The sequence below is a fragment of the Aquarana catesbeiana genome, linkage group LG01 (assembly GCF_042186555.1).
Source record: "Aquarana catesbeiana isolate 2022-GZ linkage group LG01, ASM4218655v1, whole genome shotgun sequence".
In the NCBI taxonomy this organism is placed as follows: domain Eukaryota; kingdom Metazoa; phylum Chordata; class Amphibia; order Anura; family Ranidae; genus Aquarana; species Aquarana catesbeiana.
The window spans coordinates 106,134,231-106,155,781 of record NC_133324.1 but is presented as its reverse complement, the minus strand read 5'-3'; the positions used below and the strand labels follow the sequence as shown (position 1 = coordinate 106,155,781).

The window sequence follows — 21,551 nt, the reverse complement described above, 5'->3', positions numbered from 1 at the left end:
CACACACAGATCCACGGTCCTGCTGTGTTACCGGCAATCGCAGGTGCCCGGCTGAAATCGCGGCCGACCAGGCACGCGCACCGGGTGCCCAGTGACACGGCGGCGCGCGCGCGCCCCCTGGGGGGCCGGGAAAGCGAGGGCATCATATGACGCCCTCCCGCATCGAGAGCTGCGCCGCCTGGCCGTCAATTGACAGCCGGCGGTCAGCAAGCAGTTAATCATCTCTTGATTTACAACCGTCAGCCCTCTTTGATATAACATAAATTAGCATTTCAAGGACTTGGGATCCACAATATCTGCCCAGGCTCTTTACAAAACAAAAGGATAATTTAACAAATTATGAGACAGGAAAAAAAGTATTTTTAAAATGTAAGCTGGGCCAATATATCATCATGATATCCCAAAATATATAAAGTCCTGTAATAACATATACTATATATATATATATACATATATTATATATATGTGTGTGTATATATATATATATATATATATATATATATATATATATATATATATATATATATATATATATTCAATGGGGCATGGTGATTTAGAGTCCTTGCAATGGTTCCCTTGGAGCTCCATGATATAAATATGGATTTCAAAATCTCCACCGCACAATGCAGATAGCGTGTACATAACTGCATACAATGCACCTTCTATTTGCAGATGGGGGTCCTAGGAATAATTTTGTGGAGGCTCTGGATCCTGTACAGCTATATGCTACATTTCTTAAATGTTTTACAATACAAGCTGCTTTCCCAGCCAAAAAAAAAAAATATTTTTTCTTCCAGTTGTGAATTTTTTTCAGCTTTGCCCCACAACACTGTCCTGCCTGGCACAATGAGAGTGGCGGTAGTTGGGTCCCCAGTTTCTCTGCTGTGGTTCCACAGTGAATCACTTTGCAGAGGGCTGTTGACAGGCAGCCAGGAGGTTATGTGTCACCACCTAAATTTAACCCTCAAAAGGCTGCATTGCATGTGCATTACACGCAGTTGCAGGACAGTTGCTTTGGGGTCCCCATTAATTTGAATGTATCACAGTTTGCAATGGTACTGCCCGCTGCATGCAACAGGGGGTAACTTTTTTGCCTCAGCCACAGCATGTACAGCCTTGATCAGCTATATTTCCTTGGTCAAGTAGGAGGTCTGGGAGCCGCACATCTGAATGAGCCCTAACACTTACAGGTCTCCTCCTCACCCCCTCCCTGTGACTGCACAGTGAAAGAAGAAGTAGCAAGCTGATGAGCTCACCTCTTTTTGAATCCGCCTATCAACATGCCCCTTGCAGTACATCAAAATGAATTGCTTCTTTGTGCTGCTTTTCCTTCTTCCAGTCTTAAAAAAAAAAGTGAATTGTTAGGAGGGAGTGAACATTAAGAGGTTCACATATTCCTTGTGATTGGATTTTAGGCCTTATGCACACTGGACGTTTTTACAGCTTCTCCTAGGGGCGTGTTTTTATAGCTTAAAAACACCTCTCCATGTTATTCTATGAGTCCATGCACGCATAGACTTTTTAGAAGCTGTAAGTGGCATAGGCGTTTTAAAGCTGCAAAGAAACCCCAGGACTAGTGCGTTCTAGAGCAGCAGCATTACAGCTGTAAAAACGCCTGACGCGGCTAAACGCGTGTTAATGCTGTATAGAGAGTTAATCCGCGTCAAGCATTTTTAAGCTATAGTAATTGGAATTGGGAGTGGAAAATAGAAGAGGGCAGAGAAATACATCTAAACGCGCATTAACGCCAATGCAAAATGCTTCTAAAAGCGCAATTTTTTTTACATTTTACAGCTGCCTTTTCCTGACATTGGTAGCGACTTTGCAGCTGTTTTTTTTTTTTTTTTTTAAGGCTTTGTGTGCATGAGACCTAAAAGTATAATATAGCAGAATTTTATTCAAATGTGAGTATCTAACTTGAAAAATACAGTATGTTACATCTAAATTGAAATAAGCATACATTGAATTTTTTTTTTAACATAATGCAATATGTACTTTTTAGAGTTGACTTTTTAGCTGATGATGATGATTCGATTATTTGCCAAACGCTTCATGGGAAAAAAAAATCAATGCTGTGCATTAGACCAGTCTAAGCATTGTATGGATTGTAAATATGTGCAAAGCAGGGGATATTGCAATATTTGTATTTGCATTTGCTACCATTGCTTTATTTGTGATATCCTGGTTATATTTGTTATATTTTGCATGTACTATAAAAAAATGTTGGTTAGTATTGTATACTGTACAAGTGTACAGATACAGAATGCTGCTTTCAACAGTTTTGACAAAAATTAACAGTTTGTTACCTTATGGCCCCGTTCACACTTTGTGTATCTGAAATCATGGGCAGAAACACGTTTCTGCCTGCAATTCCAGATCGCACTAAATCATGGCAAAATGTGTTTGGGTGGCATTCATTCTTAATGGCACCCCAAACGCAGATAGTAGACTTACATTTAGAAGCCCTACAAATGCGCCAAAAGTAGTGCTAAAAAACTTGTTACACTCCATACCTGAAAATATTCGGGAACTTCTTTTGTCCCATTGTCACGCATAGGGCAGCCCATTCAAAGGAATAGGCTGTCCTATGCACGACCCATGGAAATGTGCTAAAATTGCGCACAAAATAAAAAGGAGAAAAGGACTACGCAAAGTATGAATGGGGACAACTTTTTTTCTGGAACTGGAACGCACTGGAACTTTTATAGTATAGATTTATAGATTACTTCAGTGATATAATATTTTATAGTATAATATAGTATTGTATAGTATAGATGTATTTTTTCCAGGATAAGTCAATAAGTCACTTTATTTTCATAGTGAATAAAAATCGCTATTCAGAAATCTGTAATATATTAAAGGAACCTGCAGAGGGCGCCTGGACTTCATTAACTACTGACAATTCCTGCTAAAGCTATATATCATGCATACATTTTATTAGCAAAATATGTCATTTAATAAGAATAACAAATAAAAGTTAAATAACCATACTCTGAGTGTTGTAATACATTTTACATGTACTTTAAATACATTCTTTTTGATAAAGAAGTACCTCAATCATTAAATCAACCTTGTGTAAGCTGTGAAATGTTTATGTAATTTCAAAAGCTGTTTTCAATCATTTTAAATCTGCAGCTTCTAATAAAATTACGTGTCAGGCCCTTTCTGTTATGAGGTGACAACAATCTTTTAATTGTGTTCCCGCATTGTCACCTTGTCACATGCCCTCCTTATTGCAACTACACGTGGTCATGATCACACACCACTGCGGCATGGTTCACTGATGTCGATTTAAGGAAGCCTATTCAGTGCATGTAGAGAGGAAGTGGCTAAAAGAGGCTGTAGGAGATCAGCTGCACTGAGATTCAAAACAGGATGACAAAAAAGGTACAAAAATATTTTATGAAAAAAAAAAAAAGCAGTACAATACAGAGCACATTAGCAAACTAAATATCATCCAGTTAGGGTTTAGATAAACGTTGACATATATACGTTCTTTAAAACGAAGTCAGAAGAATTTATTGTTGGTATTATGAAAAATCTGGCAATACACCAGCTGGTGGATGTTGGCTGGCTGGATTAAACATCAGTTTCTTATATCTTTTAGAGACTTTAGAAGTGAGATCTCTTTTTGAGTTTCTAGTGCACCCACCTGCCATTTTGAGGGGTTTGGCCCAAAGTATATACTCTGTGTTTTTGTCACTTTGCATAGAAAGCAGCAGGACAAGTGAGACTCCTCCTGCTGCAGCAAGAGATGTAAAAAACTCCCTTTGTATACAAATTCTGGCAGGGGGATCTTGCCACTGAAGTCTTAAATTGGTTGGGAAGGCACAAGGTTTTTTTATTTTAATGCATTCTATGCATTAAGATAAAAAAAGCTTCTGTGTGCAACAGCCTTCCTAATACTTACAGTACCTGAACCTCATCTCGATCCAGCGATGCTGCACGAGTGCCTCGGCCATCCAGGACTCTCCCTACCGATTGGCTGAGACACAGCAGCGGAGCCATTGGCGCACGCTGCTGTCAATCAAAGTCAGTTCACCAATAAGGAGAGAAAAGGGGCAGAGCCAAACTGTGGCTCCATGTCTGAATGGGTACACAGAGCTGTGGCTCAGCTCAGGTGCCCCCCATAGCAAACTGCTTTTTGAGGGGGCACTTGGCAGGAGGGAGGGGCTAGGAGCACAGGCAGGGGACTCAAGAAGAAGAGGATCTGGGCTGCTCTGTGCAAAACCACTACACAGAGCAGGTAAGTATAACATGTTTATTATTTTTAAAGAAAAAAAATAAGGTATGACTTTAAGGCTGCAATCACATGGGCACACATGGTCGACCATGGGCAATCACAAGTAAGAATCAGTAGATAATGTAATTTGTGTAATTGTAAATAGTTGACAGTGCTGCCATTTCCATGTAACCACTCATCTAAATGACTATGCCAGTAGAACCTCAGACTGACCCTGGACCCAGCCAGTGTGCGGCCAGGGATGATGTTTCTGCAGAGGTTCTGGCGGCAGCTAATCAGCCAGTTTGTATGTGGTCATAGCACACAGTGTTGCAGCATCCAGAGGTGGCATTTAGCTTCCTCTGAGAGCAGAAACTATCTGCCCCCCTCCTTCACCCATGTGAATGTAGCCTAAAGCCCCGCAGACACGGGCCGAAGAATGCCGTCTGACATTGACCGGGTCAATAAAACCCGGCCGACATTTGGCCTGTGTGTATGCCAGCCAGTCTGACAGAAGCCAGGCGTTTGGCCGGCTTCTGTCGGACATGCATGCTGGAAAACCAGCAGCCGACCAGCTCCTGATCAGCACTCTCAGCCAATGGCGGAGAACGCTGATCAGAGTGTTCTGACGAGGGGGCCATACCCCCCTGTTAGAACACAACAGCTCAGCGGGGGAGATCACTGCGATGACGTCGGATCATTAGTACAGCAGCTCCCACTGGAGCAGACAGTTTATTTTTGTTCAACCCACTGGATTAAACGTAAAAAAACTAATAGTGTGTAGCAGTCTTAAAGCTGGCCATAGAGTATGTAATTTTCTTTCCTTCAACCACGTGTGGAAGGAAAGAAAATTGCTCAATTCCCCCATCAACACTGACTACGCTATTGTATTCTGACAGCAAGAGGTTTCCCAGCTGTCAGAATACAATGCCCACTGCTGTCAGCTACAGCCATTATTTTCAAAAATATTGTTGAGCTATCACATAAATGATACATTTATAAAGAGTGCATGAATTATAATATTATCAAATTAGAGTCAAGTGAAAAACTCAAACTTCGGTAGTCCACCATGAATACAAACTGTCCAGAACCTGGTCCTGAAGCCAAAATGCTGAGGTGGATCTCCTTGCAGCTGAGTTCTTGGTGTCCCTGAAGATGGTAACAGGGATCACTAAGCCCAAAGAAACAGGGATTGCCGGCTATGCTGCTGGCGTGGAATGCTGATGTGGCAAACTCCCTGCAGGTGGACTGCAGGAGCAGCAGGAATCAGGAGGGCTGGTGTTGGTGCAGGCAGAGCACAGCAGGAACGAAGCAGCGGGCTGGTCACAGCAAGTAAGTACCTCAGGCTGATGCCACAGGTGGGTACTGCAGGTAGACACCTTGAGAGGATCACGGCAGACAGGGTAAAACAGGAGGTAGTCAGGGGACATAGCTAAGGTCAAGGAGCTGGTGGTAGCAGACAGAAGATCAGAGATGTGGTGAGGCAAGCCAGGGTCATACACAGGAGACAGGAGCAGATCCATTGGACAAGCCGAGGTCAGAGCAAGGAGAAAGACAAGAGGTATCCAAGAGCAAGCCGGGTCAATATCAGACAGTTCAGAAGCATGAGAACACAGGGTAATTTCAACCTTTTTAACGCGGAGAAAACCTTGCAACGAGCTTCAGGTGTCAGGGAATATCTGATAACTCGGGATGGGCTTGAACATCAGCTGAAATGCTGGCCATACACTATACGAAAAATCGGCCGAAAAATCGTTCGTATAGACACTTCGTTCGTTTTTCGGCAAGTTAATGGGCACAAATCGATAATCGTTTGTGACGTTTTTGTGGGATAAAAACGAACGGGAAGTTTGGAAAATTTCTGCCGAACGTACGATAAATTGCAAGGTTAATGTGTTTCCCGTCCGAACTGTCTGCACTAGGTATATGTAAAAAAACGAACAAAAAATTATTTATTCATGTCCACTGAACAATTTATCGGTCATTACATGATGGCACGATCGTTTGCGGTCACGGTCGAACGTTCGTTTTTCGAAAATGTGTTCGGCCGATTTTCTGTATAGTGTATGGCCAGCATTAGTTTGTTCATTATATATACTACCCGGACTGCACTATATACTCCGAACTGTATTATATGTATGTACTACACGGACTGCACTATATACTCTGAACTGTATTATATATACTATACAGACCGCACTATATACCCCCATGTTGAGGGCATGTGGCCTGGTATAGTTCAGGAGGGGGGGGCGCTCACTCATCCCCCCCCATCCTGACCTCCAGGCTGCATGCTTGGATAAAGCTTTGGCATGGATTTTGGGGGTGACCCCACGTGATTTTTTAAACATTTTGGCGTGGAGTTACCCTTAAAATCCATACCAGACCTGAAAGACCTCCATAACGTTTTTTTTATAGATTTTTTATCTATATTGTCGGGAGCTGGCAATACATTACAGCCATGGGCAAGTTTGAATGACATTTTTTCCTTTAAAATTTCATTATTGCTGTGGCACTGTTCTACACATCGGCCAGATGCTCCACTTTACAGGCAGACTAGGGGGACCCCCAGGCACGATATTTACAGGAATATTTCATTTTTATTGTTTCACTTTAAAAATTACTAAAATCACTGCTCCTGAAAAAACGATCATTTTAAAAACTTTTTTTTGCATTGATACATGTCCCCTAGCACAGTACCCAGGTCCCCAAACACTTTTTATGACAATAACTTGCATATAAGCCTTTAAAATTAAGACTTGATTTTTCATGTTCATGTCCAATAGACTTGTTCACTAGAACTTTTTGCCTGTTCGAGGTGTTCTGGTGCGAACCGAACTGGGGGGTGATCGGCCCATCCCTACTGATAACAATTACTGTATCTATAGCTCACAATACATCAGTGTGAATGGTAAGTTGCAACCTAAGAATAAATATTGGAATAAGGAAGGAGGCATACTTACAGTGGCACTTCAGTCATTTTTGCAACTTTCCTTCTATTAAATCTTCTGCCCTTGTTGTTTTAACTTTGGGTAGTTAAATATTTTTTTCTGCCAGTAAATACCTTATACAGTCCACTTCCTGTTTCTTTTCTGGTAAAAATCCTAGGCTTATGACATCATGCACAGCTCTCTCCCTCACTCTCCTAAGATTTTGCTAGGAAGGGAGGGGGTATGAGTCATAGTAGGGCCAATGAGAGCTGCAGAGCTGGAGGTGTGCCTCTGTGTGTCTGTGTAAATATAGGAAGTGAACAGGCAGCAGCTTCAGCTGCCCACAGTTAAAATGATTGCAGCCAGACTCAGCGGAGAGAAATTTCTACAGCATATTTGGCAAGTACAGAATCACAATATATATAAAATAATATGCAAAGTGGTTGGAGGGAAGCTTCAGAATGGAAAAAATGTTTTTATTACAAATTATGTGAGCAGACTGCAGTTCCTCTTTAATATATTTGAGACTCAGGACTGCTCAGTATAAAAAATGACTTTCAGTAATAATAATAATAATGAAAATACACAAATATTAACCACTTCAATACTGGGCACTTTCCCCCCTTCCTGCCCAGACCAATGTTCAGCTTTCAGCGCTGTCACACTTTGAATGACAATTGCGCGGTCATACAATGCTGTACCCAAACACAACATTTTTATCATTTTGTTCCCACAAAGAGCTTTCTTTTGGCGGTATTGGGGTTTTTTTTTTTTTTTTTGCTAAACAAATAAAAAAAGACCGAAAAAAATGTTTTTCTTTGTGTTTGTTATAAAAGTTTGTAAATAAGTAATTTTTCTCCTTCACTGATGAGGCTGCACTGACAAGCACTGAAAAGGCGGCACAGATGGGCACTGGTGAGGTGGCACTGATGAGGTGGCATTAATGAGCACTGATGATGAGGCACTGATAGGCGGCACTGATGGGCACTGATAGGCGGCACTGATGGGCACTGATATGAAGCACTGATGGTCATTAATAGGTGGCACTGATGGGCACTGATAGGCGGCACTGATGGGCACTTATAGGTGGCATTGATGGCCACTGATAGGCAGCACTGATGGCCACTGATAGGTGGCACTGATGTGAGGCACTGATGGGTACTGATAGATGGCTCTGATAGGCAGCAATGATGAGGAGGCACTGGCAGGCTTTAGTGCTGGGCACTGATTGGCATAATTTATGGGCACTGATTGGCATCTTTAAACATCATACCTGGTGGTCCATGGTGGCATCCCTGGTCGCCCTGGGTGGGCATCTATGCTCAGCATCCCTGGTGGCCATGGATGGCATCCCTGGTGGTCCTGGGTGGGGGGCTGCGCTGATAATTAATCAGCGCAGACCCCCCCTGTCAGGAGAGCAGCCGATTGGCTCTCCTCTACTCGCGTCTGTCAGACGCGAGTGGAGGAAAAGCCGATGAACGGCTCTTCCTGCTTACATTATGATCAGTTGTGATTGGACACAGCTAATCACGTGATCTCCGTCAGAGGCTCTTCACCCAGATCAGAGCTGCGGTGTGTCAGACTGACATGCCGCACCACCGATTGACACGCTGTGCGCCCCCGGGGGCGCGTGATCGTGAGTTATCCTGATCACGTCATATGACATCCGATCAGGGTAATAGAACTACTTTGTGCATGTCATATTGCTATATTGCGGGCGGGAAGTAGTTAATAATAATCAGAAAGTAAATGCAGATAATGAAAACTGCACTGTTCCCCCACATTGGTGGTTAGTGGTGGTTAGTGGAAGAGTACCCTTAGGAAGTAATATTGAGTACATCTAATCTGTTTTAAAAATCTTCACTCAAAAGATAGCATGAGCGATTTAGAGGCTTTTTGCACATTTTCCCTTCTGTTTTTATATGTAGTACAGGGGCAGAATTGGCATTTTGGCCCCATAGACTTTAAATTAGAGTGCCTGAAAATGCACATAAACACGTGTTTTTCACGCACTCCCATTAAACTCTTTGGGCCACAAACACACGATTTTGCCCCAAAGAAGCTCATGTACTTTTTTGAGGCGACAAGCCTTACAAACTCAAATGCAAACTGAACCTAAATGCCTCCCTGGTACATTTTCTGGCAAAAAAACTCACGGTTAAAGAGTTTTCATTAATGTGGAACTCCAGGCAAACATCAGACAGAGGATTTATGCCCTATTCATGTGTACAGTTTTCAAACTTCCTCTCTTTACTTATGGAAATAATAACTATTGTCATCTCATGTCATATCTGTGTCTTAAATGTTGGGTTGAAAAACGCTGCAACCCTGAATAAACCCTAGTGCCAACTTTTCCTGTGCTGTGCAGAAGATTACAGGAGGCTGATGTCTAGGTTCAAGTACAGTATATAGGCAACTTGTATGTAAAATATATTTAAAGTACAGTGGTTAGCATAGAAATTTGGAAGGTGCGTTCATTTTTCAGGGTTGTCTTTTTTTTTTTTTTGCTTTACTGCTCAGTAAGTCCTGAGATGTGATACCCATGCTTGTTCTAAAGGTAATGTAAGAACAGTAGCTCTGGACTTTTTAAAAAGATCCCACAATTATAGCTACCATACTTCTATCCTGACAAATTTTAATGAAGTAATTTATACATTGCTGGATTAAAATAATTACTTACACATTTCAGCATTAAGGATATGAATCTAAAAGGCAGCTATGAAAATAAAGACTAAAGAACATTCCAAACATTCCAAAGTTGATATAATGAAATGATAAGTTAGGAAAAGTGTAAAAACATAGGTTTGGATGTCCCAGTGGGGTGAAATATCTTGAAAGCTTTTTCAACTAACCTAGGCACTGTAGAAGGCGTGAGTGAAATGACACAGAGCAACAATCACAGATTCTGGATAAGGGTCCACAACTTTATTTTCACCCTTACCCAAGTCAACCTCACTAAATCCCCCAAACATGCCCTGCTGGGGCCTAAAGTTGACGCGGCCTCAAAAAAACAGAGAACGCTTATCACTTTCACATTTATCTATGCCAGAATCACTATAGCCAGAAACTGGAGATCAGCTGCCATCCCATTTGACCAACTTAAGCACAAGCTCTCCTGGCTCATGATAAATGAAAGGCTCTTGGCAGTCTTGAATGACAAATTAGTGGTCTTCAAAAAATTCTGGGGCCCGTGGATTAGATACCTGACTGGAGATCCCCGTACGGCTCCGAGCTGAGGAGATTTTGAGGGGCAGGGACCAGAGCTTGGGGTCTTTCCCCCCCCCCCCTCTTTTCTTTTCTTTCTTCTTTTATCTCTATTTTATATCTTTGAGTTTTAAAAGGAGTTTGACGAGTATTATCTGAGTACTAAGAAAGAGGTACCCAGTGTTCTTACTCGTATAAACAAACATCAAGTACACTGCAACTGATATATTGTCTACATGTTTTGTTATTGTTATATCTGACGTGAAAACGCCAATAAAAACATTGAAACGAAAGTAAAAAAAGTTAGGGTTGGCCGCGTTGCCTTCTACCCTGTGACACAGTTTGCTCCCAGATGGGGTGTCTGGGTGCGGAGGCAATACCCCAACCGATCAATCAATGCTAATACTATACTTACTGTTCAAGTTTAAGCGTGGTTTCTGTAGTTTCAATGTACCCTCTCAAGTAATTCTCTTTTACTATATGTTCTAATGCATAACAGGAATTTAAATTGTTCTCCTATTTTTCTGTACTTCTTCTTTGTGAAAACTTAATAAAAATTATTGAAACACAAAATCTACATAGACTGCTAACTAAAACTGGTATCAACCAGTTGACCTCCAGATAATTTACCCCCTTCATGACCAGCCAATTTTTTTGCTTTTTGGCACTGTGTTAATTTAACTGACAATTGTGCGGTCATGCAACGCTGTACATAAACAAAATTTATATTATTTATTTTTTTACACAAATAGAGCTTTCTTTTGTTGGTATTTGATCACCACTATGTTTTCAATTTTGGTCTTGGAAGAGCACTACACCCCCGTCCGTAGAGTTCTGGAAGGCTTCAGTGAATAAGACTCTGCCCTTTTACAAAGCCACATATTTGAACGGGGGGGGGACTTCTTAATTTTGATAAGATCTGTGGGGGATGAATGGCTTCACCTCTCACTATAACAGATTAACCACTTTCCGACCGCTGCACGCCGATATACGTCGACTCGGCACAATGGCAGCGGTGGGCAAATGGGCGAACCTCTACGTTCCCTTTAATTAGCGGGGATAACGGGCGTGCGTGCGCCCACCGCGTACAGGGTGACCGTGCCCGTGGGACCGGCAGACTCGATGTCTGCTGGTCTCCCGGTGATCGTGTCACAGAGCCGCAGAATGGGGAAGTGCCTATGTAAACAAGGCATTTCCCCATTCTGCCTAGTGACATGACAGAGATCACTGCTCCCTGTCATCGGGAACAGTGATCGCTGTCATGTGAGTTGAAGCCCATCCACCCCACAGTTAGAATCACTCCTTAGGACACACTTAACCCCTTCATCGCCCCTAGTGGTTAACCCCTTCCCTGCCAGTGTCATTTACACAGTAATCAATGCATTTTTATAGCACTGATCGCTGTATAAATGACAATGGTCCCAAAATAGTGTCAAAAGTGTCCGATGTCTCCACCGTAATGTCGCAGTCATGATAAAAATCGCAGATCACTGCCATTACTAGTAAAAAAAAAAAAAATTAATAAAAATGCCATAAAACTATCCCCTATTTTGAAGACGCTATAACTATTGTGCAAACCAATCAATATACACTTATTGCAATTTTTTTTAACAAAAATATGTAGAAGAATACATATCGGCCTAAATTGAGGAAAAAAATTGTTTTTTTATATGTTTTTGGGGGATATTTATTATAGCAAAAAGTAAAAAATATTGCTTTTTTTTCAGAATTGTCGCTCTTTTTTTGTTTATAGCGCAAAAAATAAAAACTGCAGAGGTGATCAAAAAAGGGCGTCAATTTTGTTTGGGTGCACAACCGCGCAATTGCCAGTTAAAGCGACGTAGTGCCGAATCGCAAAAAGTGCTCTGGTCAGGAAGGGGGTAAGATCTTCCGGGGCTGAAGCAGTTAAATTTCACCTTTGTTTGAAGTTATCCTTTCTGTCGTATTAGCGGTTACAATATGCATCTCATTACCTTTGAAGGAGCAGGTACATAGTCCTTCTGTGCTAAAGGTATGGTGGGTTTCTTATTTTATATCCCCTAGACAGAGTGGGTGTTTTTTCACATAGATCCTTATATTTTGGTTAAGTATGTAATGAGGGATTGAGAGAGTGGTGTAGGTTGAGTTGATAAGCTTTGTGGGCAATGTTCATACTGGTGTCTTGCACTTTTTTTTTTTTTGGTGTGTTTAACTTCTTTTCTTCATTTTTAGGACGGCTCATCGTACTGTGGTGAGCGGTCCTTACTGTTTGTTTGTATATTATATGTTTTTTTGAAAATAATCAAAATAATTTTCCAAAAAAACAAAAAAAAACGAAAATTTCGAAAAATAAACAATATTTTTTACTTTCTGCTATAAACATATCTAAAATGAAATAAAAAAAAAATTTCTTTATAAGTTTAGGCCAAAATGTATTCTGCTACATATTTTTGGTAACAAAATCCCAATAAGCGTATATTGATTGGTTTACACAAAAGTAGCGTCTACAAACTATGGTGTATACTGGAATTTGTATTTATTCATTTTTATTTATTTATTTTTTTATACTAGTAATGGCGGCGATCAGCAACTTATAGCGAGCTGTGATAGTATGATGGGTAGTCTCACACTAACTGACACTTTGTGGAAACCAGTGCCACTAATACAGTGATCAGTGCTAAAAATATACACTGTTACTGTACTAATGACACTGGCTGGGAAGGGGTTAACATCTAGGGTGATAAAAGGGTTAAAAGTGTGCCTAACCATTGTTTATGTGTACTGTGAGGTGCTTTTACTGAGGGATGTAATGATTTTTATTCCCTGCTTTGCACATCCCCACTGGCAGAGCTCTGTGTTGTTTACAGAGAGAGAGCACTGTCCTGTCTTTCTTCTTGCCGATCAGTGGGTGCCGGCAGTCATCCATTGGCTGGCATCCACGAATCAGCTTGTGCTGTGTCTAAGGTGCGTGATCACCTGCAGGAGAGCAACTCTGCTGCCGTATAACTATGTTATGTGGTCAACAAGTAGTTAAAATGTTAGTTAACCTCTACCAATATACTGCCTTTGCAGGTAAGGGGTGCCTGTAGATAAAAACAAACTGTTTAGCTTTGGCTAAAGTTGAACAATGCCCATGCTATAGGTGTACAAACCCTCAAAACCTAGCTGAAATCTCTTAGAGATGGAATTCTTCTGTCCGGCCCTTACTACTCACTCCTTCACCATTACAGGAGTGAGCTCTCCAATCTGTTCCCATATGTGCTCCACTAGGTCCTCCATGCCTGCATCGATGAGCTTAGGGCTACTATGGCAGGAGATAGAAAGTGTATATGAGGGGTTTGAATCGGCTGGGAGTGCCTTAGCAACGTCCTAGCTACAAAGTAGGATGGGATGATGCCCTCTCTGGGAGTTTTTCAGCCAGATTTTGAGTGGCCTGTAAATTGCCCATCCTACAAAGACGTCTTGTTAATGACAAAATGCATCAGGGAGTGACCTACCAATGACGACATCACGCACGCCCAATCGCTTACCAGCGGTAGTGTTTGAAGCCGACAGCCTACTCCTCTTCTGTTAACAAAGGCCTTTTATGTTTTGTATGAAGGATATTGTAGCCATCTTTTAAAATAAATCCTTTTTATATCATGATGGGCTTCGCTATGAAAGTTTTCCTTTTTTTTTATCATTGTGAGTCTCGCCTATACGATCTGTGATCCATATGATGGTTACCCTCCTTGATAAACTTGCTGCTGCCTGTTTGACCAATATAATTTATGGTCCTGGACATCTGGTAAGAAGCCTGAGTGTGAGGGTGCTTCTGGTGATGGATCCCTTTACTTTCACTCTGCACGGATCATCCCTTCATTGGATTATTTTGCACTTATGGACTGTTTTTGATATTTTGTGTTGAATTATTAGGATTGGGTTCTATTTGCACATGGACACTTTTTCACTTTTTATGTACAACTGAATGTTACATATTGTTGCACTATTTGGAGCAATGCTTTTTTTCCCATTTGTAAATTGCTTATGCCTATAGCTAGGGCACTATTCAACTTTAGTCAAAGCTGCACAGTTTGTTTTTATCTACAGTGCCTTGAATCACCTTTCGCTGCAATTCCAGTTGCAAGTCTTTTTGGGGATGTCTCTACCAGCTTTGCACATCTAGAGAGTGACATGTTGTCCATTCTTCTTTGCAAAATAGCTCAAGCTCTGTCAGATTGGATGGAGAGCGTCTGTGAACAGCAATTTTCCTGTCTTGTCACAGATTTTCAATTGGATTTAGGTCTGGACTTTGACTGGGCCATTCTAACACATGAATATGTTTTGATCTAAACCATTCCATTGTAGATCTGGCTGTATGCTTAGGGTCATTGCCCTGCTGGAAGGTGAACCTTCAACCCAGTTTCAAGTCTTTTGCAGACTCTAACAGGTTTTCTTCTAAGATTGCCCTGTATTTGGCTCCATCCATCTTCCCATCATCTCTGACCAGCTTCCCTGTCCCTGCTGCAGAAAAGCATCTCCACAAGATGATGTTGCCACCACCATGTTTCACAGTGGGGATGGTATGTTCAGGGTGATGTGCAGCGTAAGGCCCTAATGTACACTGCTGCTGATAAACGAACGTTTAGGAGCAGTTGGGCATTTTTTCAACTGCTCCTGAACCCTCCTGTATGTTATCTTATCAGTACATGTACACAGGTTTGTTTATAGTTGTTTCTAGGCAGTTGTGTTTGGAGGCTTTTTTTGGAATCCAAAAAAATGCATTCAGAAGCTGTGTTTAGAGGCATTTCAAACACCAAACGCTGCAAAATGTGGCAAAACACGGTAACTCGCGTTTAGCCGCGTTTCGTTTACAGGTGTTTTTCATTTTTGGCTATTTTGAAAGACGCAAACGCAGCTTAACGTGGCTAAACGCGGCATGTAAATGCAGCTAAACGGATGTTTTTAGACGCCGGTTTCTAGCTGTCAAGTTAAATCGTTCAGAAGAGGTTGAAAAACGTCCCGTTTACATGAAGCATTAGTTTTCCGCCACTCATAGCCTTTTGCTTTTAAGGCAAAAAGATTTTGGTCTCATCTGACCAGAGCACCTTCTTCCGCATGTTTGCTGTGTCCCCCACATGGCTTCTCGCAAATTGCAAACAGGAGTTTTTATGGCTTTCTTTCAACAATGGCTTTCTTCTTGCCACTCTTCCACAAGGCCAGATTTGTTGAGTGCACGGTTAATAGTTGTCCTGTGGACAGATTCTCCCATTTGAGCTGTGGATCTCTGCAGCTCCTCCAGAGTTACCATGGGCCTTCTGGCTGCTTCTCTGATTATTGCTCTCCTTGCCCGGCCTGTCAGTTTAGGTGGACTGCCATGTCTTGGTAGGTTTGCAGCTGTGCCATACTCTTTCCATTTATGGATGATGGATTGAACAGTGCTCCGTGAGATGTTCAAAGCTTGGGATATTTTTTTATAACCTAACCCTGCTTTAAACTTCTCCACAACTTTATCCCTGACCTGTCTGGTGTGTTTCTTGGCCTTCATTATGCTGTTTGTTCACTAACCCCTCTGAGGGCTTCACAAAACAACTGTATTTATACTGAGAATAAATTACACACAGGTGGACTCTATTTACTAATTAGGTGACTTCTGAAGGCAATTGGTTCCACTAGATATTAGTTAGGGGTATCAGAGTAAAGGGGGCTGAAAACAAATGCACGCCACACTTTTCAGATATTTATTTGTAAAAAAAAAATTGAAAACCATTCTCATTTTCCTTCCACTTCACAATTATGTGCCACTTTGTGTTGGTCTATCACATAAAATCCCAATAAAATACATTTACTAATTTGGTTGTAACATGACAAAATTTAGAAAATGGAATACTTTTTCAAGGCGCTGTAGGTATATCACTTTCAGGCATTTTCACTGCTCCAGGAGTCGAACTGCATCTTATTTCTCTATTAACATCTTGAAGACACAGCATGCGTATACAGTGGGAGTGTGCTCAGAGGGATGACCATATTACTGCTGCATTAGAAGACAGTGAGTAAGAGATGTTTTTATTCTAATACCTCATCATATCAGTAGGAATGTAATATTTTTCATAGTAATGATCTCCAAGAACATACCTAGGTAAATAATGTGCAATGTCAGGGAAAAAGAAGCACTTGGGCGGCATATACAGCAACGCTTAAATACCTAACAGCATGTCTATAAATTGATCTAGCACCCTCCTAGCATAGCATGCTGGTAACATTGAATTTTTGACTTCTTTTGTAGCTAAGGGAGCAGTGATTGTTTTTTCTGGGATTCAAAGGCCGAGAGTTTGAATGCTTCCCCCTGTTTCTGGAAGAAATTTCCAGAATATGGGGCTGCTAGAGGCAGATGGTCAGCCTAAATATTTATTATGTTATAGCCAATCCCTGGAGGGGAATGGCCAGAAGGTGGCTGGGGGGGGTGATAAATAGATTGCAGCCATGGAGAGGGTTCTGAAGCCTAAACTAAATTTACTGAAGGCTGCAGAGAAAGGGACTGGGGAATCTCTGTCCTAAGTGTATTTCTCGGTCTCAAAAGTGAGACTCCAAGGGTCTGTTTAGACCAGGGGTCTCAAACTGTCGGCCCTCTAGCTGTTGTGAAACTACAAGTCCCATCATGCCTCTGCCTGTGGAAGTCATGCTTGTAACTGTCAGCCTTGCAATGCCTCGTGGGACTTTTAGTTTTGCAACAGCTGGAGGGCCGAAAGTTTGAGACTTTAGACCCTTGATATTTCTCCAAAGCCCCATAACGGGGGCTCCTAAAAAAAAAATGTAAAAAATTAATAAAAAATAATTCTGTAAAAAATAAATTTAAAAAAATAGTAATGTAAAAAATAATTAAAAATAATAAAAACTACTGACACCAATATTTGCTGTACTGACACTGTCCACTGCTCTGCTGATATACAAGCTTGTGTGTTTGTGCTCTGGGGTGCACACCCTAATGCAATAGGCTGCGCACACCAATGCATTTGGAATCACAGAACCTTGGCAGACTGATAGTTAGGCCCCATTCACACCTGAGCGTAGCGTTTTCAGGCAGAAAGTTGCGTGATTTTACTGCGATCTTGCCGCAAATTTTGCTGCGGTTTTTGCCACGATTTTTATGCGTTTTTGCTGCAATTTTTTTTACAGCTCAAAAGGTCACCAATGTAAAAAGCAGAAAAACGCCCAAATCTGCCTAAGAAAAAAAGTTCCAGAACTTGTTTGAGCTTCAGGCGTTTTGGAGCTTCTGGCTTCAGGCGTTTTGGAGTGGAGATGTGAACCATCTCCATAGAGAATAATTGATTTTTTTCCCCTCCAGCGTTTGGTAGCTTGAGGCTTCAAGCTACAAAATGCTCAGGTGTGAATGGGGCCTTAGGGCCCCTGGTTTGCTCTTTATTATAAAAAGAATTTGACCGTTTTTTCAATTTCTGCATCGTGCATGTTTAGAAATGATCAGCCTCACAAAACATAATATTCTCTGTCTATTCTCTCTCCACGCAGACATCCGTAGTCATTGCATATGGATAGACAGATTATTGTTCTCCTGAGAAAAAAAAAAAGAAAACCTAAAAAAAAAAAAATCTAAACATAACAAATGACATCAGCACATGCTTTTCAATTCCTGGATGGCAGCAGCTTGTTAATCCAACCTCCATCCTGGATTTTGTGAAGTAAAAAGAAGGGAGGCTGGCAGTAGGACAGCACGGCCGGATTGAGGAAGCTGACGATTGACAAGCCTGTGGGAAGACAATGTATAAAGCTGCTAAATTTGGAGATTGATGCTCAGCTACTACTTTGGATTCATTCCTGTCCTCAGCCCAGAGGCTGTCAGTGCAGCTCAGTGTCCAAAAGTACAAAGTCCATTCTGTCTGCAGATATGAGGTGCTGCATCTTTGTTGCCTCTCTGCTGATTAACATGCACTTTGGCACTGGCCGGAATTCCCAGTACGCCGTGGATTGTCCAGATCGCTGCGACAGCAACGAATGCAAGAGTACCGTGAGATGTAAGAGGACCGTGCTGGACGACTGTGGATGCTGCAGGGTCTGTGCCGCAGCCGCTGGAGAAACCTGTTACAGGACTGTGTCTGGCATGGATGGAGTTAAATGTGGTCCTGGACTGACTTGCCAGTTTTTTACGGAAGAAGATGATTTCGGAGATGAATTTGGCGTCTGCCGAGGTAATCAAGCTATTTTTATTCTGCGTAGTGTTATCTCTTTATTCACAAAATGTCAGCAATTAAATACCAATGATTAAATACACATTCACAATGCTTTATTATATTCCTAAGCAGGCAATAAATAAAAATTTGCAAATTCTGGTAAATAAGTGAAAGATGGGCTCTACTGTTGTTTGTTAGGATTACTCAATCTAGCTCATTTTGTATCCGAATGATAAAACACTTGGGTTATTTTAATTATATTTTCAACATTTCAGAGTCTAGTAATGATTCTCCAGGCGATTAGTTATAATTGATCAATTGCGTATTTTTTATTTTGCAAATTGCTAAAAATAGCAACATTTTATTGTCTGCTAACTTAGTTTAAGGATAGATCTATGTACATTCCAGGCATGTTTAAAGCGGTAATAAACCCAAAAGCAAACATTTATTATATTGCAGCTTACCAATTCTTAGATGTGACGGCTGCATTAGTTTTCTTTTTTAGGATTTCTTTCCTTTATTTTCATCTGGTGATTCTGCTAGTAAGTCTGTTATGTATCAACAGTCAGTTTTATTTATTCATGACAACCTTTATTCCACTTTAAAAAAAATAAAACTGTTGCTTTAACTGCTTGTAAAATGTTAGCTGGAATTGGGCTTCAATTTGTTAGTCAAGCCCATCTGCTAGTCCAGGGGTCTCCAAACTGTGGCCCGGGGGGGGGGGGGGGGGGCAAATGCAGCTCTTTGCTTGCCCTTATCTGGCCCTTGGGGCAGTATTCTTGCCACTGACACTGATGGGGCACTATTCTTCCCACTGACACCAATTATATGTTACCATTCCTCCCACTGACACCAATGATAGGGCACTATTCCTCCCACTGACACCAATGATAGGGCACTATTCCTCCCACTGACACCAATGATGGGGCTCTATTCCTCCCACTGACACCAATGATGGGGCAAATATTCCTCTCACCGACACCAATGATGGGGCACTATTCCTCTTACTGACACCAATGATAGGACACTATTCCTCTCACTGACACCAATGATAGGGCACTATTTCTCCCACTGACACCAATGATGGGGCACTATTCCTCTCACTGACACCAATGATAGGGCACTATTCCTCCCACTGACACCAATGATAGGGCACTATTCCTCCCACTGACACCAATGATGGGGCTCTATTCCTCCCACTGACACCAATGATGGGGCAAATATTCCTCTCACCGCAGCAATGATGGGGCACTATTCCTCTTACTGACACCAATGATAGGACACTATTCCTCTCACTGACACCAATGATAGGGCACTATTTCTCCCACTGACACCAATGATGGGGCACTATTCCTCTCACTGACACCAATGATAGGGCACTATTCCTCCCACTGACACCAATGATAGGGCACTATTCCTCTCACTGACACCAATGATAGGGCACTATTTCTCCCACTGACACCAATGATGGGGCACTATTCCTCTCACTGACACCAATGATAGGGCACTATTCCTCCCACTGACACCAATGATGGGGCACTATTCCTCCCACTGACACCAATGATGGGGCTCTATTCCTCCCACTGACACCAATGATGGGGCAAATATTCCTCTCACCGACACCAATGATGGGGCACTATTCCTCTCACTGACACCAATGATTGGGCACTATTCCTCCCACTGACACCAATGATAGGGCACTATTCCTCTCACTGACACCAATGATAGGGCACATTTCCTCCCACTGACACCAATGATAGGGCACTATTCTTCTTACTGACACCAATGATAGGGCACTATTCTTCTTACTGACACCAATGATAGGGCACTATTCATCTCACTGACACCAATGATGGGGCACTATTCTTCTTACTGACACCAATGATAGGGCACTATTCATCTCACTGACACCAATGATAGGGCACTATTCCTCTCACTGACACCAATGATAGGGCACTATTCCTCTCACTGACACCAATGATAGGGTACATTTCCTCCCACTGACACCAATGATAGGGCACTATTCTTCTTACTGACACCAATGATAGGGCACTATTCTTCTTACTGACACCAATGATAGGGCACTATTCTTCTTACTGACACCAATGATAGGGCACTATTCATCTCACTGACACCAATGATAGGGCACTATTCATCTCACTGACACCAATGATAGGGCACTATTCCTCTCACTGACACCAATGATGGGCCACCATTTCTCCTCCTAATACTAAAGATGGAGGGCTGTTTATCCCCCATTGATGCCAGGACATTTTCTACTCGCACTGGCTACACTCCGCTCCCCCTGAAGTCCGAAGAACAGTAAAGTTGCCCTTTGTTTAGAAAGCTTGGAGACCCCTGTGCCAGTCTAACATGCCCCCCCCCCCACCAGACTGACAATTCTGCTGTCCAAAGATGTATCTATTGCTCCTTCATCGAGCGTGCAGGCACTCTAATACAGGAGGTGTGTAACTGGCCAGATCACCAGGTGAAAACAGCCTAAATAAAGAAAACTAATGCAGCCACCTCATCTAATGATTCGGAAACTGCAATATAATACATTTTGGTTTATTGTCACTTTAATTTCAGGAACATTTTAGCCTGTGTACTATTATAAATTACATTTTAGTGTCAATAATTTCCAGAACAAATGAGGCACCCTTCACACTATTGTGTAGCGTTATGTGTGGTAAAATACATATTTTTCCAGGCCACACTGCAACGTATGGTAACAGGCAAACTGTAGTTCCATTCATTTTGAATGGCATACCAATACACTGTTATATTAGTAGGTGAGGCATCTGCACCACAAATACCATGAGTTGTAGTCTGATCTGCTAAATAAAAATGAAGACGTAAAATAATCTAATCAATAAAGGTCTTTGCGTCACGAAAAACAAGTAATTGAAAGGATGTGTGAATTTTATAATTTTATTATAAGTATTTTTATAGTGCTGGTAATTTACACAGCACTTTTCATACTATTTATTCACATCAGTTCCTGCCCTCAAGGAGCTCACAACCTCATGTTTCTCCCTCACATACATATAG

The 21,551-nt window shown here is 41.7% G+C and overlaps 1 protein-coding gene across 1 annotated transcript in view; it reads left to right on the top strand.

The window, feature by feature from the left end:
- Window positions 1–17,830: 17,830 nt before the first annotated feature.
- ESM1 (endothelial cell specific molecule 1) overlaps window positions 17,831–21,551 on the top strand; it is a 36,319-nt gene continuing 32,598 nt past the window's right edge. Inside the window, exon 1 of the mRNA XM_073622457.1 lies at window positions 17,831–18,518. Coding sequence (XP_073478558.1) covers window positions 18,218–18,518 — 301 coding nt within the window. The 5' untranslated portion in view covers window positions 17,831–18,217. The remainder of the gene's footprint in view (window positions 18,519–21,551) is intronic.